This window comes from Bubalus kerabau, chromosome 4, assembly GCF_029407905.1.
Source record: "Bubalus kerabau isolate K-KA32 ecotype Philippines breed swamp buffalo chromosome 4, PCC_UOA_SB_1v2, whole genome shotgun sequence".
Taxonomy (NCBI): domain Eukaryota; kingdom Metazoa; phylum Chordata; class Mammalia; order Artiodactyla; family Bovidae; genus Bubalus; species Bubalus kerabau.
Genome location: NC_073627.1, coordinates 18,897,614 through 18,924,141, shown reverse-complemented (window position 1 = coordinate 18,924,141; position 26,528 = coordinate 18,897,614). Strand labels below are relative to the sequence as shown.

The window sequence follows — 26,528 nt, the reverse complement described above, 5'->3', positions numbered from 1 at the left end:
TGAAACAGGCCACGCTTCTCTCTTCGCTGTGCCTCCTGGGCCTCCAGGCCAAGTCAGGGACCCCTCAGGGCCCTCTTGTGGGGTTTCACGACTTGCATGTGAGTGTCCTTTTCTTGGCACTGACATTCTGCTGACTTGTTCCTAGTTTTCACTTCTTTATTCACTTAGTTCTTTTCTCTGCTGCTGCTAAGTCGCTTCAGTCGTATCCGACTCTGTGCAACCCCATAGATGGCAGCCCACCAGGCTCCCCCGTCCCTGGGATTCTCCAGGCAAGAACACTGGAGTGGGTTGCCATTTCCTTCTCCAGTGCATGAAAGTGAAAAGTGAAAGTGAAGTTGCTCAGTCGTGTCCGACTCTAGCGACCCCATGGACTGCAGCCTACCAGGCCCCTCCGTCCATGGGATTTTCCAGGCAAGAGTACCAGAGTGGGTTGCCATTGGTTATTTTTTCTAACTCTCCTTAAATCTTTCCTGGAATAAAACAGAAACAAATCAAGACTTTATTCTGGACCTGGCAGTTTGCTCTCCACTCATATATGCTGAATTAGTTCAGCAAGTTTTCAAATGCTCTAGTCTTTAAGAGAAAAGCTTCTAAGACACACATCAGAATAACTTTAGAGATATAAAAATATTCTAATTCAGAAGGTCCAAAGTAGGCCAGAGTAATCTGTAATTTTTTTAAAGTTTCCCCGCTGCTGCTAAGGCAACCAACCCCAACTCTGGTCTCGGAACAGTGTTTCAGAATCTCTGGCTTGAGAGAAAAAGGGGGCCATTAGTTATAAAGATGAATGTCAAACTCCTTTACAAAATGTCATTTTCTAAATAAAATAAATGGCAACTTTATTCAATTGATGTATTTCAAAAACAAGGAGCGTAAAGCCAAATTTGCAAGTCAAACCCATTTAAACTCATCAGAGTGAAGGACTTAAGAGAAAACCCAGCAGTGAAGCCTTCTATAAAATCAAGACTCTCTTACTTACTTGGTCTTGGGAGTTTGACTTTTCTTAAGATGATCACACCCGGAGTAAACATCCGCGGAATGAAAGTCATTTCCAAGTTTCTGGACAACCCACCTCTCTTAAACCACAACAGGAACACCAAAATTCTTTACAAGATCCCAGAGGCTGCTGCTGGAGCTTATGTTAAGGATTCACCCCATCTCCACTAGAGGGCGCTCCTTCCCTGCTCTGGGACCCTCCCCTGTACTCTGGACTGTGGAGACAGAGCACCCGGTTAGGCACAAGTGTGTTTCTCCCAGATCACTGAAAGCCAAGCACAGGAGGACACGAGGGCTCAGCGCCCCAGGACCTTACAACATACGGTGGCTGCTGTTCCTTACCCTGCCAGTGGTGAAGACCCACAAACTGTCTCCTCCACTTGTATTACAAAGCAGGAAGCACGGCACTGAAGGTGCAGGCCTTACTTCTGGTTCACTGAGGCAACAATCACTTGTGAAGGCCAGGTGTGGAAATACACCGGTGTACATTGCAAACATGTCACGTCAGCCACCAGAGGGCAGAGGGTGGGGGGAGACTCTGCCTCCCCTGAGTTCAAGTGCAGATGGCTCAGCTGCCCCTTGCACATCTTCCAAAGTGCACTGTCTGGTGGGATCCTCGAGTGCCCAGGCTCACAGCCAAGTCTGTGCAGTTTAAAGACCCACTTTCTGGACTGGTAAGAACCCTGTGCCGGGTCCCTGGGATGACAGGGGTGCTGACATGGGGGACATTTCCAACTGGGCCTCCCCACGTCACAGGTAGGTCGGAAGATGCACCCACCCCTCTGTCTGTCCACCAGGCCAGTCTTCATGCTGGTAGGGCCCTCAGCCTTTTATGAAGGGACTCTGATCAGAGTCCCCTTTCCTCGGAAACCCAGGGCCCCTGTTTAGCCCAGACGAGCAGGAGCAATGGAGATCCAACCAAAAGTCTGAAATCAGTACCTGGAAAACTCATTTAAAAATCTGTGACAATTAAGAAACCTTTCCCCAAAAGGGATCTATGCCACAGATGTACCTGAAAAGACAATACTGCTACAGAGACAGGTAGAGGGTAAAAAAGGGAGGTGGACGAGAACACTCAGAAAGGAGGAAAGAGGAGGGAAAGGTGACAGAAGATAGTCCAAATGACAAGCAACAAAGACAGGAAGTAGCTAGGGCAAGATGTTCAAAGGTGGGGTTAATACTGACCAGGTTCATAGTTCCTCTGGGAAATTCTAAGTGATATTTCTGTCTTGCCCTACTAGGCCTATGGCTGGGAGGGCCTGTAATAGATGAAAAAATATGCTAACCAGGTCTTTCTGGTATTTTCACTGATGACTCTTTTTGAACAGACTGGCTTTATAATAAATTTCACAGCACGTTGGGTATTGGTACAGCCTTAATCCAGGGTTGGTCAGAGAAGAAAAAAGGTGCTGGTCCCTTAAGAGAGTCTTACAAGGACATACACACCAGGAGCATCCCTAGGGTGGCATCTGCCCTCACTGGCTGGACAGAATGGGGCTTGACTGGCAGCTACTAATATATTTCAACAAAGGGAAAACAGTCTATTATTAATTAAAGACGCTAAAACTCGAGATGAGACTGTAATAGACCAATCACTAATCTCTGTTCACAGCTACTTTCTAAGGGGCAAAGGCCCAGGCTCCAGTCTTAGAAGTCAACTGTTCTATTAACTGCTGAAACAAATCAGTGACTAGGGTTTTCAGTTTCAAGACAGACCAGGGAGTAACAGTGGCCTTACTTTATAAAGGAGAAACACCCAGCGACCGTGATGTGGAAAATCTTACTTGCTGTCAGCAACAGCGCCCATGCCTCTGCTTCCTCCAGGTGGCGGCTTCCGGGTAAGGATGACAAGTACTGGCAGTCAGCCATCTGCAGATCATCTGGGGGTGGGGGGGGTGGGGTGGGCACAGTGGCTAGTAGCAAGAGCATATGAATCCACCTACTATAGTGAGTGTAGAGGAAGAAGGCCCCTTTCCCCCTACTGTCTGCTTCTGTTCCGACTACCTACTAGGAGTCAGAAAGGGTGGAGGACGACAGAGCATGGAGTCTTGTCTGCAAGCTTGAGTAGCTTCCTAGGCGCGTATCAGCTACAAGGACAAAATCGCCAAGGCCACTCTCTTCCTCCCCTTTTCCTCTTCCTCCCTCACCCTGGCATCACTTCCTTCCCCAAGTGAGAGCGAGTGAGCGTGAGCAAGCGAACTGGTACTTCCTTCATTTCCTAAGCACTGCACGTCTTGGTAGCATGAGCTTTCCCTCCAAGATGTCACAAGAAACAGAGGTCTGAAACTCCCACCAGGCCACAGGTCACAATTATTTCCGAGGGCTCTTCACAGTTAAGATGGGCACACACATTTCAGAGGGCAGCCCCTGGGCCCCCTCTCTTTCGCGCACACACACTCACACACACTCTCACGCCCTGGGACTGGCATTCAGCCGCGGGGCCTGGCTGGCTCAGGTCAGGTACTGCACCACGAGGAACATGACCACACAGGTGAGCAGCATCCCACCGATCATGAAGTACTTGTCCTGGAAGGCCCGCTTCTCGATGAGCCGCATCACTGTGTTGGACAGGCCGAGCATGTTGGCGATGTCAAGGATCTTCTTCTGGGTCCCCTGGGGCAGACAAGAGGAGAAGGAAAAACCGTGATCACCTCCTTGTGCCAAGGGTGGGTGAATGTCATCATGAGCTGTGATGGACAAACAGTCTCTAGGTCACACCCAAAGTATACAAGCAGCAGCAACCAGACATAGATCAGGCTCCTTCAATCAAGGTCGCAGAGCAAAGCAAGGGGGACAGGAAAGTCTTTTCCACAAGCGTGCTGGAACAAATGGGCGGATAATGGGCATCTTGTGCACAGAGCATATGTACACACATATATATAAACATGGGCTTCCCTTGTAGCTCAGTCAGTAAAGAATCTGCCTGCAGTGCAGAAGACCCGGGTTCAATCCCTGGGTGGGGAAGATCCCCAGGAGAAGGAAATGGCAACCCACCCCAGTATCCTTGCCTGGAAAATCCCATGGACTGAGGAGCCTGATGGGCTGCAGTCCATGGGGCTGCAAAGAGTCAGGCACGAATGAGAGACTAACACTTCACTTCACATGTGTATGTCCATATGTATAATGCATAAGAACGTGTGTTAAAAAATGACCACTGCTTCATATTATACACAAAAATTTCAACATACAAGCTAAAACTATAAGCTTCTAGAAGAGAACAGGAGAATATCCCCAAACCGGAAATAATCCAGGCGCATATCAACAAGGGGATGGATTAACAATGTATGTTCTGTGCACAATGAGATACTGATGCACAATACAAAGGACCCGAGGACACCATATAATGACATCAAAGAGCCTGGAACACTCCTGAGAGGAAGGAGGCACACACCAAGAGTAATGTGAACATCTGCATTAAGGTCAGTAACAGCCAAAACTAATTTATGATGAAATAAGAAGAGTGGTTGCCTGGGGGCGGGGCGCGGGGTGGGCAGGAGCAGACTAACCTGGAAAGGGTACAAGAGCTTTTTCAGGGGTGATGAAAACTGTCTATGTCTCGACAGCAGGGAGAGTTACAAAGGTGTATGTAGGCATTTGTCAAAACTCCATGACCTGTACAAGTTAAGATCTGTACACGTCACTGTATGCACATCATACCTCCACAAAGAAGTTCTAAATTAGAATATTTTATATTAAAAAAAAAAATGGGCTTCCCTGGTGGCTCAGATGGTAAAGAATTGGCCTGCAATACGGGAGACCAGGGTTCAATCCTGGGGCCGGGAAGATGCTCTGGAGAAGGGAATGGCAACCCACTCTAGTATTCTTGTCCATGGACAGAGAAGCCTGGTTGAACCACAGTCCATGGGGTTGCAAAGAGTCGGACACGACTGAGCGACTAACACTTTCACTTTTCATATTAAAAATAAAAGGCAACATCAAAAAAACTTTTTCTCTGCTCCCTGGCTCTAAAATGCTTGCTATCAGTCTGTGCACGCTGTAGAGTAGACACCTCAGGAACTCTGCTGAGCAGAGCCTATGTCCAGGTTCAGGAGAGGGTCTGAAGCAGGCAAGGCGGAACCAGAGAAACACAGCTGCCAGACACCAGGACCATGACCTAAAACCCCACAAATACATGTCACCTCCCACCACCCAAAACAAAAGGGTATTTTACTCCTAAACCAACAGTCCATACCACCCAGGCTGCCCTTTCTCCCTGCTTTCTAATTTTCATTTTTAAGCATATTCAATTTTATATGAAGTAATAGATGAATACTGGGCGGACCTCAACTTACTTACACGTCACCCACTGTATTTTTATGGAGGCATCTAACCTAAGGTCCCGTATGAACATAGTAATGGGCAACTGAGAGAAGAGTCTCTCAGGTCAAACTTCGTCTCTGCCAGAGGAGATCAGAGACATGTTTTCACCACAACAGTGATGATCAGCATTAGACTCTCACTCAAGACTCTGCTTAGCTATGAAAGAAGAGATTACTCCATCACTCTATGAAATTCAAATATCAACCTCAAAAATCAATGGAAAGTTAACATACATCTCAAAAACACGACTCATTTTCTACCACAAATTTCCCCAAATCAAGGCCCGGCTCCTTCATGCTTCCTATGTTCTTTTCAAATGGTTGAGGCAGCAGCTTGCCTGACAGAAGTGGGCAGGCAGAAAGATCAGTACAGCAGATGTGCAGAGGAAACAGATCAGAAACCTCGCACTCCAACCCCTGACTGCCCATCTACCGGGCTTCCCAGCGCTTTATCTCTGGGGACAGTGTTAGGGCAAAAGTTGTTTGGGCTCTTCGGTGACACCAGACTTCAGTAGGAAGCTGACATTTGCTTTAACAATAAGCCCTGAGCCCTACCAGGTCGACGTTGAGTGTTGAGGCTGAGTCTCATCCTAAAAAGAGTTTGACTGTTTTTCTGAGATATGGCTAGGAAGCCAGCAGCTTTCTAAAGAAAGGGAGGATCAACCCTCATGTATTAGCTTAGACTGGGGTTCCCTGGGTAGAATCCGCCTGCAATACAGCAGACAGAGGAGATGCGGGTTCGATCCCTGGGTCAGGAAGATCCCCTGGAGGAGGAAATGAGGAAATGACAACCCACTCTGGTATTCTTGCCTGAAAAAAAACTGTGGACAGAGGAAACTGGTGGGCTACAGTTCATGGGGTCACAAAGTCAGACATGACTAAGCAACCAAACACACACACACACACACACACACACACACACACACACACGCCAGTTTAGATGACTGCAGGCGGCTGTCCTGAAAGGGGGCGCCCGTAGAGCTGTCAGAGACCACGCTTCCAGACTGTCTGAAGCGCCGCGGCCATCAGCAAGGTACGTGTCACTCGAGGCCTGCCTGACCTCCTCCCAGGTAAAGGTGGTAGGCGATGCTCAGAAACATACTGAAGTCCTGCAGAGCTGACAGGCTCGACATGGTCCAACAAAAACTAAGATAAAGCTCACGCTTCCGAGTGACTGCTTCTCACAGCTCAGGAGCTGGGAGGGCTCTGTGCACAAGGGACCACACCCTGATAACAGGCACAGTTCACACCCCATTATCCACCAGGGCTGATACAGGAAAAGGGCTGAGGCTGAAACATCATGACTGACATCAGAGGCTGTGTAATGTTTCTGTAAACCACTCCCTAGAGGTCTGAGTCTCAGCCAATGGGGCAGGGTTTCTAGGAATACCTGTTACTAAAGAGAGAATGAAGCCGAGTCACTGGGGGTCACTAGCCTGTGCTCCAGAAGCCACTGTCCATCAACCCGGGCAGCCCTAAGACCCTCCCCTGGGGGCTTCAGCTGCTGCACGACACAGGTCTCAGCTCTAAGACTGCCACCACAGGGGCCACATGGAAAACACCCAAGAGTGAGTGAGACGCCAGGTAAAGCCGTGTCTTCCTTCTTCCGAGAGTGAATTCTATCACAGAATTTCTCGGCCCATTACTGCTTCCTCTCACAGTGGCAGCCACTGTCTGTTCAGTTCAGGAAATGGAAAACCACCTGGACACTGAGAGATGCCACATTATGGCTCACTGTAAGCACAGTGAACACCTACCGGCAAAGGGGATTCAGCTACTTCTGGTCTCATAATAACCCACTTACAGCAAAAGGATCCCAACTCAAAGGCTCTGTCTCACCACCACAGCATCACAGCTCAGGGCTACGTGACCAAAAGGCAAATGCAGGTCCCACACTGCTGGCTAAAGTCAAAACACAAGGCCTTCTCCCTGTCCCCCCAAAAGGGCCCCCACCTTCAAGGTCACTCTCTGGGCCCTCAGTCCCTCCAGAATACTGTGCCCGCCTCCAATGAGGTCATCCATGCCGTGGTGAATTTTCTGGAGGGAGGAGTTAAACTGCAGTGATTCATCCATTGGTATGGTGGTGTCAGAGTCCTGTGAAAGAAACGCAGGCACTTGATTAACTTTGCTGCTGCTCAGCTCCTGGTGTCCCCACCTCAACTGACCACTCTGCCTCTTGGTCAAGGTCAAGCTGGAAGAACTGCTAGAGGAAATGGTTCAAGAATCAAAGGAACCTGACAGAGACTAAAAAGCAAAGCGGAGATCTGGGGCAGCATCTGTTCACTCAGAGGAAGTACAATTCTCAGACTTCTCAGTCTCCAAATGGGTTCTACCACACAAGTCTGTTCATCCCTGCCTCCTCTGCATCATTCCCCCAACTCAGGAAAAATTTTTTATTTTACTTTTTGATGTAGACCATTTTTAAAGTCTTTTACTGAATTTGTTACAATATTGCTTCTGTTTCATGCTTTAGTTTTTTGGCCATGGGGCATGCGGGATCTTAGCTCCCGATGAGGGATCGCACTCACTCCCACTGCTGCTGCTGCTGCTGCTAAGTCGCTTTAGTCGTGTCCGACTCTGTGCGACCCCATAGACGGTAGCCCACCAGGCTCCCCCGTCCCTGGGATTCTCCAGGCAAGAACACTGGAGTGGGTCGCCATTTCCTTCTCCAATGCATGAAAGTGAAAAGCGAAAGTGAAGTCGCTCAGTCGTGCCCAACTCTTAGCGACCCCATGGACTGCAGCCCACCAGGCTCCTCCGTCCATGGGAGTTTCCAGGCAAGAGTACTGGAGTGGGGTGCCATTGCCTTCTCCGAAGGCAAAGTCTTAACCACTGGACTCCCAGGGAAATCCTGGAAATACTATTCTCCCTAGGCTTCTCCTAAAGGTTGTCTCTAACTCCTTACTAACCTACCTTCTTCCAAATGTTCCTTTACCTGGCTTCCCCTTGGTGCAGTGGGGAAGATTTGCTTTTGTCCTTTGGCTATTTCATCTATAGCTTATTCCTCCCTCCAATTAGACAGACTGACTACGGAGAGCAGAGACTGGTTTCTATTAAAGGCCCAGCAGTGATCACAATGGGACTATCCACCTGAGCAGGGAAGAAAAGTCTGTACAAAACTGAAGGGCAGAAAGAACTAATACTGATCAACACTTTCCACTTTGCAAACTCTTCATTCTAAGCTCGCTTAGGCCCCACTCTAAGCTTATGCTGTAGTTATGGTATTATCCTCGTTTTAGATGAAGAAACGGAAGCCCAGAGAAGTGGAATGACTTGTGTGAGACCCCGCCAGTGAGACGTCCAGAGGGGCACAAATCGCCGTGCTGGGTGACTGTCCTGTAGGGAGAAACACCAAAACCAGTGCCAGCGCTCCACTTTCACCCTACAAGTGGGAAGGACACAGGCGCATGGCACGACCAGTCACTGCCCTGTCCTCTTTCCAGTTCCCTAACCATTACAAACCCTTCTGCCAAGCAGTACCACTTTTACCACTTTCTGTCATCATGAAGAAGTTAAACCACCTTTTCGTCGCTGCTCAAGTTCACAATCTTTTTTCAGGTATATATTTTCAATCCCCCTGCTGCTAACATGGGAGTTTCTCAGGGGTGGGAGTCAAGGTTTTTAATTTAAACACACTTTACTTTCAGCACCTTAAATAGCATCCTGCACAAGCTGATGCTTGGTAGGTGAAGACCCCAGTGTTTGGGTACGGCTGATGGGCTGTTATTTCTCAGAAAAATGTACTATAGCTCATGATCATAAAAAGAGCAGGAAGAAGTTCATTCAGCCAGATAATTTTTATTAAGGGCCCACTGTACGCACAGCATCACACTAGGCTGGTAAGACGTAAAGTAATTCGGAGCTATCATCCCTGGCCTAAAAAAGCCCTATAACCAATGCCACAGCTATCAAAAGCCCACACAACACCTTAAATGTGTCATATAGCTCCCTACTCTTTTGAAAAGAAGCTCTGCTGACCGACCAACACGTTTGTTGACCTTTTGAACTGTTAATCATTACTACTTGACTGCTTGCATCAGAGAAACCAAACTACGTAGGCATATTCTGAAGCACCTGGGGAAATTTACTACACATGTGGACACAGCAAAGAAGGTTCAACAACTGCAAAGTGGGAACGGATTTGAATTCTGATGATGGGCTTAGAAAGCGTAATCCCACTTTAGAAAATGAACCTCTGTAAGAAAACAAAAAATGAACCAAACAAAAAGCCCTTGAGACCCACCTTATTTGGTGGAATACATTATGCAGGACACAGGAAAAGCCAGTAATGTTCTACAGCCATGTGTGAGAAGTGATCCCATTGAGACCAAAGGACAGGGACATGGGTATCCTAGGAAATCAAACATGCAAACCAACAGGCAACTTTCAAACGGGCTCAAGTCAGGTAGTCCCTCTAAAACGAAATACCTGTTAACAAATCCTTCATAACTGCCGCTCAGACTAGGGGCAAAAGCATTTTAACGCATTAAACACTGGAACTACACACACATACACACACACACTAGCAAGGGGCAAAAACATTTTAACGCATCCAACACTGGAACTGCACGCATGCGCGTGCACACATACACACACAGAGACAATTGCCTGAAGGCAGCTTTGAAAGCTGCCCTCGCTACAAACAGTCTAATTATCCTTCTTGATCTGATCAGGAAAATGTTTCCACCATGGGAAAGTCCACTTCTCTGCATCGACCAGTCACACCAGGTAATTTTCACCTCTGCCTGTTCCCTCATTTTAACTACTTCCTCAGAGGGTTTCTGTGACAGAAAAAGAGATGCAAGCAGTGTTTAGGTCTAGTCTCTGTGGCAACGCAGAGTCAGCCATCATTGCCAGTTGCTCGCCTCCCATCCCATCGGTCTGCTTCAGGACCCCCAGAGGGCTCCCGTCAACAGTCCTGAGCTCCAGCTCCGACCAACCGCCCAGTCCCTGCCGGTCCCGCCCAGGCGCTGGGCTTACGTTTGTGGTGAAGGTGCGAGACAGAAGTTCCTCTCGCTGTCTCTCCTGCTGCTCCCGTGCATACCGCCGGTGCTGGAAGTTTCGAAGAGCAGTCTGCAAGTGCTGGACGTCGTACTTTAACTGGTCGACACGGCTGGAATTGACAGAGATATTAAATTCCAGGAGCCCAGAGGAGCACAACTGGAGGTGGCTGGACTTTGTCTTCAGGGAAGAAGACAATTCCTTACTTCCCCCTGTACCCCTCCATGCTATCCACATCCCGACCCCAAATAATCTGATTTGATAAATGATGTTGAAAGTAAAAAGGGAGCCTGTAGTTAGAGCAGGATGGTAGCAAATGCGATTCCAGCAGATTTCCCTAACTATCTGCTGGTCTCTGATTCTGGATGCATGACAGGGAACAGGTGACAGGAAGCAGGTTCGATGACCTCTTCCTGACCTTCGAGGGATTATTACTGCTCTCCTGGAAGAAGCCCAAGGCATCTGTGGAGTAGAGCATCAATGAAGTTTCATAAACATTTTGGAAACAGAGGCTGGGGTGGAGGAAGAGAGAGTGGTTTCGCTTTAATTTCATGGGGGTGTATCAAACATTAGATCAGTATTTTATTACGAATACACTGACTGGAGTGATTAAGAGCAAGATAATTCAACCCAAGAATGAAGTGGGAATCAAAAAACAGAGTGGAACTCCCTGGTGGCATTAGGTTTCAAGTGGCCATGGGTCTGGTCAGAAAAACAGTGCTGGGGGCAAAATTTCAAAGTAATACCAACAAGAGAGGAGACGCCAGGCCTCCGAGCTGCTAACCTCACCGGCTTTTTATTCTTTAACTGACGTAGAGGTGATGTACAATATTACGTAAGTTATAGGTACATAATAGGGTGATTCACACGTTTTAAAGGTTATAATCCATTTACAGTTACTATAAAATATTGGCTATATTCCCTGTGGTGTACAACACAGGCTTTTCACTCTGAGGGAGAATCATGCGAGTAGAATTGTGGTCTTTATGGGACTTTATCTTTGCATAGTCTCCGTTTTTCAACGTGTAAGTGGATTTTCAGACCCCTCCGGGAGCAAGGCCTGGCAGGGCCAGAGCACTCACAGTTTGGCATTCTGTCTTTTGTGGGGGGGCTCCTTGCTGGACAAAATCTCCAGACGCTCTAGTTGGCTGAATATCTGGTCTATGCTTGCTTGGATTTCATTTTCTACTACTGCACAGAAGAGAAAAAAGAATAATTACTAGAAAAGAGATAGTGAACTTAAATTAGAATGATAAATCAAACATGTTTTTTTTCTATATCCAATAAACTCAAAAATATATATTGCAAAAGAAGAAAAATGCACTAATGAGAACAGAAAAAAATTCAAATTATACTAAGTGACTTTCTAAATGTTTTTATATAAATACGTATATATGCATATATACATATATATATATATACACACACACGTATATATAGGTGTTAATGCCATAACAATGCTATTTAAAATTAAAAAAAAACTAAAGATACATCTATAGAAATAAATTTCCTGCCTTTGAAAATAAAATGAACATTCAAAGATTGCCCAAATAAATATTTTCAGCAAAATGCAGTATTTTCTGATATAGAATGAGGCCTCTTTTCCTTTGAGATTATTCTCAGATATGGGTTATAAATAACTTGTAAAAAGACTGCCAAATGAACCCTCTACAGAAAATAATGAGGTTAAAAAAAAAAGCGCACAGGGAAAGATTAGTATGTGAAAAACAGAGAAGCATTCCCTTAAGAATAGGTAGGCCGATGCTGGAGTCACCAGAATAGACAAAATACCAACAGGGAAGGCCCACGAAAGAATCCACAGAGGTAATAATATGATAAATACAGTCATTTTCCTTAGCTCCTTTGCTAAACAGTCAAAATGACCTCTTTTCCATTTCTAATCATTTATCAATGAGATTGCTGGAAAGCCAAAGTCGACGGTCAGAAGCTAAACTGTGCACAGAAAAAGGCATCCAGACTGCCTTGTGTCCAATAAGGAAGTGACAGTAGAGACAGAGTATCACCTTCTTAGAGGAGCCCAGAGCTAACAAACAGCTCAGAACAAGGCAGGGCACAGGACCGAGAGAAGAGGTGCCTGGGAGCGGCAGAAAGCAGACTTGAGAAAACAGGAGAATGGGCCCAGTGCCAGCCAAGGAGTGAGAGGAGGAGACAGCATCAGTGATGGTGGGGGACCAGCAGTGTCTGTGTGACAGACTCAGAAAAAGCACCTTTTCTTTTCCTTTTGGCCATGCCACGTCGGCATGTGGGATCTTAGTTCCCTGACCAGGGATCGAACCGGTACCCCCCTGCGGGTACCGGGGACCACCAGGGAAGTTTCAGGACCTTTTCTCATAATAGAAAAGAAACTAAAACACAAATAGTAGCACTCTTCTCAAAAGAAATCATGGTGTGGGAACTGAACTAATTAATATTGCCCTTCGTTTCTGAATAATCCTCCTAGAAAGCTGCAGCATTCTCAGCTCAAGAAGAAACGCCCAGTTCCAGTTAAACATCTCTGAATCTTTATGGACCACATTCCTCTACGGACAGGGTAATTAGATTAAGACAGATGGAGGCAAGCACTCCCATTCCCATCGGCCCTGTCAGGTTGAGTGGAGGGGTAATGGGGGATAAGACTTGTGGGATTCCAGAGGGCACGGTCAGGGAAACCAGTGACTTTGCCATAGGGTTTTTCTGTCCACCCTCACAACAGAACTCATTCCACGCTGACTCCTTTAGCCCCTGAGGCAGAAACACAGTCAGGAAACCCAGCCCATTAGCAGCGTGTCATCAGAGACAGGACTCTGGTCTCCGTAGTTAATTACTCACAGTGCAGAGCCTGCTTGTCTGCCGTCTCCAGGCGTCCCATGTGAGACTGGATTTCATGGACATGCCTATCAAAGGGAGAGGGAGGAAATGAGTGAGACATGCGTAATCAACAGTGCTTCGGTCAGGAAAGACAATTTTTCTAATGCCAGCATAGAACTGATCTAAATGGACAGTGTCGCTGAACTGTGAAATTTGTATGTGGCACTTCAGGTCACATGTTTTGGCACGGTTTCTAATATTTTAACGTTAAAAAACAACGCAGACAAGCAGCATTTAGTGAGCGCTCACTGCATCTGAGACGTTCTGCAAGGTCAAAACCCTATGAGGAAAGGACTATTATCACCCTCTTTCTGTAAATAAGACAACCGAAGCCCAGAAAGGTTATGTAACTTGTTCAAGGTCACACACCAAGTGATAAACCTCGATGTGGACCCGGCCAATCCCACTCTCTGTTCTTTGACCCAATGTGCTGAGTGCTGCTCTGTACTAGAGAGAGTCAAAGGGCAAGAGAGATAGAATTCTTGTCCTTGAGAAACAGTATAATTAGGAACAACAGGCCAGATAGACGCAAAGAGTCCCAAGAAGATTTAAGAGAACACTAACACGCACAAGCGTAAACAAAAAGCAAGCTCTGAGCAGCAGGGCAAAGGCAAAGAAAACAGAAGGCTGAGCTGGGGGCAGCTCCGTGGGCAAAGGGAGTTCAAAATGTGAGTTGGTGAAGGAAGATGTGGAGAAAACGACGTGCACAAATGCCTGCAAGGCCTGTCATGTGGGTGACCAGCAGGCTGGCCTGCCTGAGAGTTGGGGTCAGAGTGGAGAAGGGCAGGAGGCGGATTAGTGGGAGGGAGCCATCAGAGGAAGGCCCAGAGAGACAGGGATCTCCTGTTTGGTAAACCTCTTTCCCTGGCAACAGGAGGCCATTTGGAAACACAGCACTGTACCCGGGCCCTCTGACCGGTCCTGACACCACGCCCAGGGCACTTCCCGATGGCTTCCCAGGGCTTGGCCAAAGTAACCCTCTGAGCCCTTCCGAGCAGTCCTCTGTGATAAATCCTGGGGATGTTTTCATCCTACCCCAACAACCGCCTCCTGGGGCTTCTGGTCTCTTCACAGAGAGTCACAGGAGGCGGCCTGTGAGCTCTTCTATCATCTCCAAGCCCTGAAGAAATGTCAGCAACCATCCTCTACCGTGAGCACCACAAACTGGGGCCCCCAATTTACCAATGCAAGCCAGGAGCCTAAATTTGGTTTGAACTTGCCTCGAGTCTTTTCCAGGGCTTCCCTGTGGTCTCGAAACATGACCCGTGGCTCCAGAAGCAAGGGCAGACCCTCAGAGGTTCCTGGGCAAGACCCAAGGTCCTGACAGGCAACCAGAAATCACTCCTAGAGTCTGAGGGATGAGATCGCTACTTCAGGAAGGGAAGTCCAGATGCTTTAGAATGGAGACACATGGAGATATGGAGGCAGATGTAGGACAGCAACTTGAAGAAACTGATATTTGGATCAGGGAAATGATGCAAACAGCTAGAGAGCACTGAACGGCAGTGCTGATGGAAAAGAGAATGAGGACTTTCCCGAAGGCCTGGATATGGGCAGTGAGGCAAATTTCTAACAGAATCACGAAAGGAACGGACTACAATCAATGCTGATGGCTCAGTTCGTTAACCATGTGAAAAAAAGGTACCTTGTATAATATACAAAGATAAACTCAAGGTGTGCATATTATGACTTCAGGTTAAATAAGGGTTTCTTACACAAGACAAAAACCAAAACTACCCCCAAACCCCACAAATCACAAAAGAAAAGACTGATAGATCTGAGCACATTAAAAAACAAGAACAAAACCTTTTAACACCAAAGGCACATCTGGGGGAAAAAAAAGGGAAAGACTGGAAGCCACCTGTACCAGATAACAAGGGAATATGTTTGAATGTATAAGGAACTACTACAAATAGGAAAAATCAAACAAAACAGTTTTTAAAATGGGCAAAGGGCAACTGAGAGAAAAGGAAATCCAAATGGACAAAAATATATGAAGAAACACTCTTCTAGTAATCAGGAAAATGCATATTGAAAGTAATAACATCACATGTCTCCCGTGTGATTGACAAATATTTTAAACTTTAAGGATAAGGGACCCCTGGCAGGTGTTTAACAATGGTACCCAAGGGGTTCTGGGGAAGATTTCCAGGTTCTATCACAGGACTGCCTTTGGCTCTATGTTCTGTTCTGGTATTTTTTTAAAAATCAACTTACGACTATGAAATCTGCACAAAATTCTGCGCTCCAGTGACTGGTTAGGATATTGAACCACAAAGCAAATACGAACGTTTTTCATTTAGACTGTGGTGTTGGAGAAGACTCTTGAGACTCCCTTGGACTGCAAGGAGATCCAACCAGTCCATTCTAAAGGAGATCAGTCCTGGGTGTTCACTGGAAGGACTGATGTTGAAGCTGAAACTCCAGTACTTTGGCCACCTGATGCGAAGAGATGACTCATCAGAAAAGACCTTGATATTGGGAAAGATTGAGGGCAGGAGGAGAAGCGGACGATAGAGGATGAGATGGTTGGATCTCCAACTCAATGAACATGAGCTTGGGTAATCTCCAGCTGTTGGTAATGGACAGGGAGGCCTAATGTGCTGCGATTCATAGGGTCGCAAAGAGTCAGACACGACTGAGCGACTGAACTGAACTGAATACAATAAAATTTGTTGAGGATAAAAAGCGTTTTAAGATTTTTTTAAAAAGCCCAGTGCACAACACAGAATGGCATTCAGGTTTGGGTCACTTGCTAAAGAAACCCTACCAAGTCAAGATTTCCCCTAATGGGAGATGAGCAAGATGACTGGGAAAGTTTAGAAGTCAAGTTGCAAAGAGGAACAGCCAAAAGAACTAGCGATAATGATCCTTTGAGAAAAGAAAGGAAAAAACAATGGGGCAGCTGGGGCTCTTCAAGTATCTAGAGACAACAGGAAGAGGAGTGGGCTTGTTCTCTGTTGCTGCTCCTTAAGGGAGTGCGTGCATGCGTGCTCAGTTGCCTTAGTCGTGTCTAACTCTCTGTGATCCAATGGACTATATAGCCTGCCATGCTTCCCTGTCCGTGAGATTTCCCAGGCAAGAATACTGGAGTGGGTTACCATGCCCTCCTCCAGGGGATCTCCCTGACCCAGGGATTGAACCCACGTCTCCTGCACTGCAGGCAGATTCTTTACCACTGAGCCACCGGGGAAGCCCCCCGTTAAGGGAGCCCCAGAACCAAAGGGTACAAATTTCAAGATGACAGGTATCAGCTGAATATAGGGGCAAAAAACGAGAACAAACTCTCAAAGAAGAGGGAAAAAAAGGGCTCTGGCATGTTTACACACAGAATACATGAACTGTCTTGGGCTTTATAAAGGATCTTCCTGACCAAAGTGAATTGAAATGGAAGATCTTGCCAGTCACTTTCAATTTTTAAATTCCACGACAGCAGCAGGAGAGATGATGTCAATACCCACGAAACCCTATAACCGCTCATTAGCTGGTTTTTACTATTTTCTAAGTGAAAATGGATATTAAATTGCAGCGAAAGATGACTTTTCCCAACCAATCTCTTTTTGCTTTACATGAACTAGAAAAGATAAGAGCCAATAAAGTGATACCAATCTGCACATGCCAGGCCTGAGGAAATAAATGAAAACAACAGAGCAAGGACGAATGGCACTGCGAGAACTACTATATGCAAAGTGGCAACTGTTACGTGGATCTGGGAATTCAGGCAACGCTTTTGAAGCCAATAAGGAACAGTTGATATGCAAATCTGACATGGGAATGTGGACACTAGAAATCAGAAGTCCTAGCCCTAACTCCTGTGGGGTTCATGGTGGGAGTGGGTGAAAACATAACCAAGCAGAGACCCAGTAGCAAATAAACAAGTGTCAATGTTGCTGAGTTTTTTTAAAAAAATGTCTGTAGAAGATCTAGGAAGAATCTTTTTCAATAAAGCTTACTTGTTTATCTGGCTGCGTCGAGTCTTGGTTGCATGGGCTCACAGACCTTCCAGTTATGCAGTGTGGGCTTAGTTGCTCCATAGCAGGTGGCATCTTAGTTCCCCAACCAGAGATCAAATCCACATCCCCAGCATTGCAAGGCAGACTCTAAACCACTGGACCACCAGGGAGGTCCCTAGAAGAATTTTAAAACAGAACTGCTCTTTAAAAGTCCATGGAGGGACTTTCCTGGTAGTCTAGTGGCTAAGATGCCACGCTCCCCAGTGCAGGAGGCCAGAGTTCGATCCCTGGCCAGGGAACTAGATCCCACACACTGCAACTAAGAGTTCATATGACGCAACTAAGAGTTTACATGCAGCAACGAAGATCAAAGAGCCCACGTGCCACAACTAAGACCTGGCACCACCAAATTAAAAAAAAAAAAAATTTAAGTCCATGGAACTACCGGATCCCCATCATATACACCCGCTTTGCACACATACTGCTTCTGCCTAACCTGAGCAGCAAACAGGGTTTCAGAGTTAAAACATGTGAGTTGAGTTAAAGTTCCACTATGAAGTAGCTGAGGGGCACTGAACAAGTTCATTTAATTCCTTGGTGCCTTAGTGTCCTCAACTCCAAAATGGGGCACTGATAATCATAATTATTTAAGGGGTCATAGATCCAAAGGCAATATGAAACTGCTGTGGTAACCCACACAGCACCATAGGGAAGTCTGTTGTTTTTACTTTGCTTGCTTTATTTAAAAGTAGCGGAACCATCTGGGCACTTTCACCTCACCCACTTTGCCTTCCCTATATTTAGCCTCTCATCAGAAGGCAAAATCAAAAAAAAAAAAAAGGAAAAACTGGTCTTGAGATAAGGTAACAGTCTTTAAACCCAGCTGTTCATCAAAATCACCTGGAGAGCTTGTTAAAAATAGAGCTTCTTGTGCTCCAAACCTATTGAATCAGAATCTCTAGTGATAATAAGGTCCAGGGCACTGAATGATCCTGGACAAATATGGGCACCTTTACAAGCACTGGGATCTCAAAAATAGAAGCCTGGCTATTAGCTCCTCTATAAAGTTCTCCCTAACACAGTATTATTTCAGTGTAAAATGTTTACCCTGCTTTTCATCTGTTTTTTTCCCCCAATGTTCAGGCATTTTCAAGATAAGCAACTTTAAAATGCTGATGTAATTCCCATGTACTTTCAGGGACACAGCAAGAGATAACCACAAACTGGGTTCAAAGTTCCAGTAAAATTAATATGCTCAGTTACTGTTGTATCAGTTCAGCTGCAATCATTAATTTCTGCAACTCCAAAAGTCAACTGCAGATAGACACAGGATTGTTTCCTTTTTAAGACACTCAATCACCAGTGTTATGAAACTGAAAGGAGACTTAGTTTAATCAGCCTCAAACTTTTATTTTATAGGTGAGGAAAACAAGGTGATGAGGTCTAGAACCAGAATCCTCAGTCCTGTTTCAGTCCTTGAGGGGAAAGGAGGCAGATCAGAACATACTGCACCACTAATAATAATCATGATGATGATGATGAATATACTGCAGCACAAAACAAAGTCAATTTCCGGAGGGCAGGGCTGTACTGTCTGCACTGGAACAGTGCCTAACACTCAGTGGGTGCTCAAGCAATATTCACTGAGTAAACGAATGACTACAAAGTAGAAGGCCAGCAGTGGCTCGTCAAATCTTGTCCCTTGTCTGTTTTTGTAAATAAAGTTTTACTGGAATACAACCACATTCATTTGTTTACACATTGTCTAAAGGCTGCTTGTGCACTAATAACAGCAAAGCTGAATAGCTGTCAGAGACCATAGGGCCTGTAAGACCTAAAATATTTACTATCCGGCTCTTGACAGGAAAAGTTGGTGAGCTCTGCTATACAGTCTAAGGGTCTACAGAGCTTGAGGGTAGGTCGTTGGAGGCCTGCGTAGGTAAGGAGTTCATCTATGCTCCACAAATCTTGTTTGGGACACCGTTTAGAATTCCTCCTCTAAGTTGACCTATAATTGAGCTTCCGAGTTTACTCTGTGATCAGCTACCTGCTGCACCAGTAACAGGTAGCATGAGACACTGTGAACAAAATTATTCTTAAAAATAAACTGGGTTGCAAGCTCCTTAGGACTATCCTTTAACCAAATTAGCTCACCAGATTAGACTGTACACGAGATCAATTTCAAAGCACTACTCAGTCCACTGAGCCTGGTTATTGTAAAAGATCTGCCCTTTCTTAGTAACATGGGCATAATTTCCTGCTTCATTTCTTCTCCAATTGACTCACAGATCCAGTTTTTAAAGTCCCTTGTCTGTTTTTGTCCCTTGGCTGTCCTTCCTATAATTTTTACATGAAATAGGGCTCATATAATAGTTTAAGACCAATTCTGTCATTTCGATACTATTAACAAGTAGGCTCTACATTTTCACCTGCCCAAACCAATTGCTGAATCAATAAAGTAAAAAGAAGTAGAAAATGAAACTAACTTAATGAAACATAAATGAAAATGAAACACAAAATTAGAAAATGAAACAAGAGGATCCTCTCCCTCTTATTCTAGTGCTCTAAAGTATTTCTTTTATTGTGAATTCATTAAGAGAGGTAGGTTCCCATTTTCTTTCTTTCCCAGGCCTTGGGGGTGTGATTTTAAGAATTTTCATCAGCACAAAACTACACTGTGAGTTGAAGGTGTCAGAACAGGACAGGTGTAAGTAGGTATATATTCCCAAAAAATCTGAAAATAGAGACTCATACAGACATTTGTACACCAGTGTTCTCAGCAGTATTATTTACAATAGTCAAAAGGTGGAAACAACCCAAGTGCCCATCAGTAGAGGAATGGATAACAAAACAGTGTGTGTGTGTGTGTGTGACTCTGCCAAAGAATATTATACAGCCATAAAAGGAACGATACATGCTATGACACAGGTGAACCTTTGAAACCTTAGGCTAAGTGAAATAAGGCAGACACGAAAGGACAAATATATTATTCTACTATATGAGATATCTAGATATCTAGAATAGGAAAATTCAGAAACAGAAAGTAGAACAGGTTACCAGGGACCTGGGGAGAATTGGGGAAGTACTGCTTAATGGGTACATGAGTTTCTGTTTGGGATAATGAAAAAGTTCAGGAAATAGATAATGATGGTTACACAACACTGTGAATGTACTTAATGCCGCTGAGATGTACGCTTAGAAATGAGTATCATTTTAAATAGTAAATTACATGATACTGGTAACTTAATTAAAAATTTAATGGTTAGCTTTAAAAAGGTAAACTTCATGGTATTTATGTTTGACCATAATAAAAGCTAACTCCTAAAAAAATTCCCCCCCAAACAGGATAGGTATGATCTTATTTCCCTATTCAATTATATATTTCGGCAAGCTCCAAAAACGCAGGGCAGTATGAATAAGAAACACTACCAAGGAATTTTATGAGAAACTAAACCAAAATTCAACTTCCTTAAAGGTAACCTGGAACCAGATATTCTGAGCAATTTCTTTTATCAGAAAAATATGGTCTTTTAGTGTACATCGAAATCAGAATAAAAGAGAAAATAAAAATCACAGCGTAGCAGCAACAAGATTTGGGCCAATCAAGAGTAAGGACTGGTATCATTTAGGGGCTGTGAGTCATTAATTAAACGTTTTCTGACGACCTTAGCTCAGTGATGGATCCTTCTAAGTTGCTTAAGGAGATCCTGTTGGTAATGCTCATTTACCTTCCATCTCATGGTGCCCCATGTTAGACCTTTTTTCGAACACTCTGGCTCTCCAACTAAACAGTAATACGCCTATGTGCAGGGGTCCTCAGTCCCCACCGGTTCTAGCAATCCGAACTACAGAGTTGGCTAGAGCTGAACAAGGTGAGACTTTCCCTTCACCTAGTCTACCCAACAGCTAGTCACGGCCTCGGAGATCCCGGAAGGCATTGGGCCCAATGTCGCCGGGCACCAGGTAGGACCCTCCAGCCGCCGCAGACCTGGGCATCACGGCCAAAGACTGAGCCCTTCCGAGCTGGTCCCCACGGCAGCGCCCGGACGGAAGGACTAGGCCTCCATTCTGGCAGACGACCGAGGACCCAGCCCAGCGGACTAGGGTTCGCCCAGCCTGGCTTCGTCCCAGCCCGTGCCCGACGCGTCCCTCACTTGTGCGTTTGCTGGTACAGCGGCTCCATGTTGCCGGCCCCGCCGGGTCCCGCTCCGGCTTCCACTGAACACGTCCTCACAGCCCCCCTTCCGGCTTCCGGCTTCCGGTCGCAGGACCCTCCTCCCCTGCCCGCTAGGGCTGTCCCAACGCGCGCCATCCTGGTGGCGCCTGCGAGAAAGGAAAAAGGGAACGAGTAAGGAGGCCTGAAGAAGGCTGAGTGTAATCAGAGGTTCTGCCTCAGATGAGGGACGAGGAAGTATAGGTTTTGGCAAGAGGCTGTCTGCAGCATCGAGTCAGGCATTGGTAAGGGCAGTCGCAGTGTATCGGCTTGGGGTCCTCAGAGCAAGGTTGGAGGTCAGCGGACAACAGCTTTTCTTTGCTGGAGACAGGCTGGAAGGGTTGCTGCTTGGCTTCGCGTTAAACTATTTAATTGTGGATCTGGAGATTTCTCTCTTTGCTGGAGTCTCTGGTGCAAGAATCTCCTGTCTCACCCCCCAACTATCTCCTGTCTCGCCTCCCCCACCCCCCACCCCCATTCATCTAATAAAACCCAGAGTAAATGAGCGGTTACCATGTATCACATATGCTGTGGGGCAAACCGGTTCTTCTTGTCTTCAAAGAGGTCTCGGTATAGGAAAGGACATAAGATGTGTGTACAAATAAACGTCTAAGGGTAGACGGTCTAAAGACATCAAGCGAGTTAGAGTCGGCTCCAATGGGAGATTCAGGAAAGACAGTGTAGGAGGTGACATTTGAGTTAGGACTTGAAGGATTTGGACACTTGAAGGATTTGGACAACACGTAGACCTAATCCGTTTCCATCCTCCCAGACTTATCTACAGTTCCTCCCAAGGGAGGTGATGTTCCTCTTCCTTTGACAAGTTGATGCTTCTATTTTCCTGTATCCTGGATCCCACCCAGTTTTGTGTCCCAAGAGACTGTCCAACCATGTACATTCTTTCCTTAACACTTGCCCATTTATTCTAATATTTATTTCTTAATGATTACCTACTGTTATCAGGCACAGATATTGGGGCGGGGAGATGGAACACAAGTAAGATACTACACTAGAAAAGCAGATTAGAATGATCCCAGTCACTTAAGGAAGACAGAAAAAATAAAAACTAGCGCTCCAAAGTGTAGAACCCTTTGAGATCCAGGGACTTTGCTTGCCTAGGTCCCTAGGATAATGTTGTGTAGTAGAATAAAGAGGGTTTCATTTTTTTTTTTTTTTTTTTTGCTACTGTAAAGGAAAAAATTGATTAAAAGGTGGAGTCTAATTCTTCTAATCTGAGCTGGCGTTAGTGACTTGCTTGACCAATAGAATGTAGTAAAAGAGAAATTCTAGGATTTCCAAGGTCAAGTCACAGGAAGCCTTGTAGCTTCTACTCAACCCTTTAAAGGAGCACTCACTTTGGTGATCCTGAGCCACCTTGGTAAAAATTTGACTCCCCTGAGGCCATCATGCTGAAAAGGCCATGTCTGGAGTTGGTGATGGACAGGGAGGCCTGGCGTGCTGCGATTCATGGGGTCGCAAAGAGTCGGACACGACTGAGCGACTGATCTGATCTGATCTGATATGTAGTCTAGTCAACATGCCCAGCTGAGCCCAATCTTTCAGCAAAGGCACCAGACCTGTAAATGAAACTATCTTGTTCCCTCAATAGTAGTCTATTCATTAGCTGACTCCTACCTAATGACCTCTATAGATCTCTGTAGACTTCACATGAAACAGAAGAACTGCCCAACTGAGGCTGTGCCTGAATTCCTGAACAGGAAATCAAGACATAAAGTAAAATTGATGATATTTTAAGCCACTGAATTTTGGGGTTGTTTGTTTTTCAGGAAGAGATGCTCAACCTCAAAAAGTTTGTCAGCTAGTTAGAGAGGGGACAGTTCAGTTCAGTTCAGTCGCTCAGTCGTGTCCGACTCTTTGCGACCCCATGAATCGCAGCACGCCAGGCCTCCCTGTCCATCACCAACTCCAGACATGGCCTTTTCAGCATGATGGCCTCAGGGGAGTCAAATTTTTACCAAGGTGGCTCAGGATCACCAAAGTGAGTGCTCCTTTAAAGGGTTGAGTAGAAGCTACAAGGCTTCCTGTGACTTGACCTTGGAAATCCTAGAATTTCTCTTTTACTACATTCTATTGGTCAAGCAAGTCACTAACGCCAGCTCAGATTAGAAGAATTAGACTCCACCTTTTAATCAATTTTTTCCTTTACAGTAGCAAAAAAAAAAAATGAAACCCTCTTTATTCTACTACACAACATTATCCTAGTCTATCGAGTCAGTGATGCCATCCAGCCATCTCATCCTCTGTCATCCCCTTCTCCTGCCCCCAATCCCTCCCAGTATCAGAGTCTTTTCCAGTGAGTCAACTCTTCGCATGAGGTGGCCAAAGTACTGGAGTTTCAGCTTTAACATCATTCCTTCCAAAGAACACCCAGGGCTGATCTCCTTTAGAATGGACTGGTTGGATCTCCTTGCAGTCCAAGGGACTCTCAAGAGCCTTCTCTAACACCACAGTTCAAAAGCATCAATTCTTCGGCGCTCAGCTTTCTTCACCGTTCAACTCTCACATCCATACACGACCACTGGAAAAACCTTAGCCTTGACTGAACGGACCTTGTTGGCAAAGTAATGTCTCTGCTTTTCCATATGCTACCTAGGTTGGTCATAATTTTTCTTCCAAGGAGTAAGGTATTATGAAAAGGTAACAATGCAAGACAATGTTTGAATGTGTAATGAGTAGTAAAGACAATCAGGTATGTCATAATGTAGAGAAGGAAGAGATTCCTTTCAATTTGATGATGAAGGAAGACTTTCCAGAAGAGATGAGATTTCAGTGGAACCTTGAAGTACAAGAAGGATTAAGACGTTTGGAGAAGCAGGCATAGAGAGTTCTTGGCAAGCAGAGAGGTAAAGTTCAAAAGCTGTAGGTAGTCCCAGGAAGTCTGTGTGTTTCCTCTTGGCTAGAGCAGAGGAAGATGCTTCAGACAGGAAAGATGTTTTGCCTCCATCTTGTGGAACGTCTGGAGGGCTTTGAGCCTTGGGTGAAAATGAAAGTGTTAGTTCTCAGTCATGTCCGACTCTTTGCAACTGCATGGACTGTAGCCCATCAGGCTCCTCTGTCCATGGAATTCTCCAGACAAGAATACTAGAGTGGGTTGCCATTCCCTTCTCCAGGGATCTTCCTGAGCCAGGGGTCAAACCCAGGTCTCCTGCATTGCAGTCAGATTCTTTACCATCTGAGCCACCAGGGGAGCCTTGGGTAATGGAATAAGATAATATTTCAGAAAAATCAGTATGATGACTTCATGCTCTCTCCTTTTATCTGAACTTTAAGAGGTGTCCTACAGTTCTACAGTTACAGAATTTGGTAAACTAGTCTACAGTCAGCCTGTTTGTTCCCTTCATGGTGTGATAAACTTCAATACTCTAGAGAGTATTTTTTTTAAGTTTGCATATCTATTTATTTATTTAGACTGTGTGGCACCCTACTCCAGTACTCTTGCCTGGAAAATCCATGGACGGAGGAGTCTGGTAGGCTGCAGTCCATGGGGTCGCTAAGAGTCAGACACGACTGAGTGACTTCACTTTCACGTTTTACTTTCATGCATTGGAGAAGGAAATGGCAACCCACTCCAGTTTCTTGCCTGGAGAATTCCAGGGATGGGGGAGCCTGGTGGGCTGCCGTCTATGGGGTCGCACAGAGTCGGACACGACTGAAGCGACTCAGCAGCAGCAGTGCTGCGCATGTGCTTTTTCCTAGCTGTGGTGTGTGGGCGTCTCAGTGTGGTGGCTTCTCTCATTTCGGAGCACAGGCTCTCGGCACACAGGCTTTGGTGGCTGCAGCACGCCGGGTCAGTAGTTGTGGTGCGCAGGCTTAGTTGCTCTGTGGCATGTGGGATCTTTCCGGACCAGGAATTGAATCTGTGTCCTGTGCATTGGCAGGTGGATTCTTAACCCCTGGACCACCAGGGGAGTCCATGAAGAGTATTTTTGATCTGTCCAATTTGACAGAACGTAATTATTTTCTCGGAAACCATGAATCTGTTGTGTCTCTCTGGTCAGTTAGATGGACTAGAACAGTTCTGTTACCCTTTTTATCAAACCATCCCTGCTCCCTATACTCCCCCTACTCTGGTCTCTACCCCACTCCTAGTGTACCTTCTGATCTTGTTGTCTCCTAAGCCCTCTTCCCCCTGCTGTCTATCTCGCCTGTACCAATGTTCATTCAGCACCTCGCACAATTAGCACCAGCTTTGAATGTCTCACCTACCAAACCTAAGAGCCTGTTGAGAGGCCTTCATTTCCCTCCCCTTTCCAATCATTCTCTTCAATGTTGAGCCTTTTGATAGCTCCCTGGTGCCTCAGGAACACAGTAATAAATTCTTATCTTGGCAGACAGAGCCCTCCTTACTGGTTGCATCTATGGCCACTTTCCCGATCCTAACTACAGTAATTGTAGTTCTCCTCTGAAGTGCCTTTGTGTCCTCTGGCCTTTGCATGCACTGTTCCCTGTGCTTCAAACACCCTTCCTTCTGCCTCAAGTGCCTTTGTGTCCTCTGGCCTTTGCATGCACTGTTCCCTGTACTTCAAACACCCTTCCTTCTGCCTCAAGCCTGATGAAATCATTCAAGTTTCATTCTGGTTTCACCTCTCTTGGGGAGTGCCCCTGACACCTGTGCTGGATCAGGACTCTTCCCCTGTACTCCTGCGGCACCTGGTGCTCTTTCTCAGCACTTTTCACACATACCTCAATTCTCTGCCCACCAGCCCAAGGGCAGGAGTTGTGTCTTTCATCCTTGTATCTTCCTAGACTCCAGTTCAATAACTGGTATAAGGTGCATGCGTGCTCAGTCGTGTCCAACTGTTTGTGACCACATGGATTGTAGCCCGCCAGGCTCCTCTGTCCATGGGCTTTCTTAGGCAAGAATTCTGGAGTGGGTTGCCATATCCTTCTCCAGGGGATCTTCCCTACCCAGGGATCGAACCCACACCTGCTACATGAGCAAGCGGATTCTTTACCACTGAGCGACATGAGAAGCCCTGACTGCTGTAAGGTAGGTGCTTGTTAATGTTAATGCCTTGAAATAAACTCCATTTAATCAACTCACTCTTCTAATTATGGGCTTCCCTGGTGGCTCAGATGGTAAAGTGTCTGCCTGCAATGCAGAAGACCTGGGTTTGATCCCTGGGTCGGGAAGATCCCCTGGAGAAGGACATGGCA

At 45.9% G+C, this 26,528-nt stretch overlaps 1 protein-coding gene across 4 annotated transcripts; it reads right to left on the bottom strand.

The window, feature by feature from the left end:
* Nucleotides 1-813: 813 nt before the first annotated feature.
* GOSR2 (golgi SNAP receptor complex member 2) lies at nucleotides 814-21,925 on the bottom strand. Of its 4 annotated transcripts, none has more exons than XM_055575634.1 (6): nucleotides 21,864-21,925; nucleotides 13,146-13,210; nucleotides 11,399-11,507; nucleotides 10,296-10,428; nucleotides 7,269-7,409; nucleotides 814-3,609 (listed from the first exon to the last, which is right to left on the bottom strand). In XM_055575634.1, the coding sequence occupies exons 2-6, from the start codon at nucleotides 13,183-13,185 to the stop codon at nucleotides 3,448-3,450; spliced, it is 585 nt and encodes a 194-aa protein (XP_055431609.1). In that variant the 5' UTR covers nucleotides 13,186-13,210; nucleotides 21,864-21,925; the 3' UTR covers nucleotides 814-3,447. The 4 variants fall into 4 exon arrangements, with proteins under 4 accessions (XP_055431609.1, XP_055431607.1, XP_055431610.1 ...); XM_055575632.1 differs by lacking the exon at nucleotides 21,864-21,925 and adding an exon at nucleotides 21,292-21,444; XM_055575635.1 differs by lacking the exon at nucleotides 21,864-21,925 and adding an exon at nucleotides 17,138-17,265.
* Nucleotides 21,926-26,528: the final 4,603 nt, after the last annotated feature.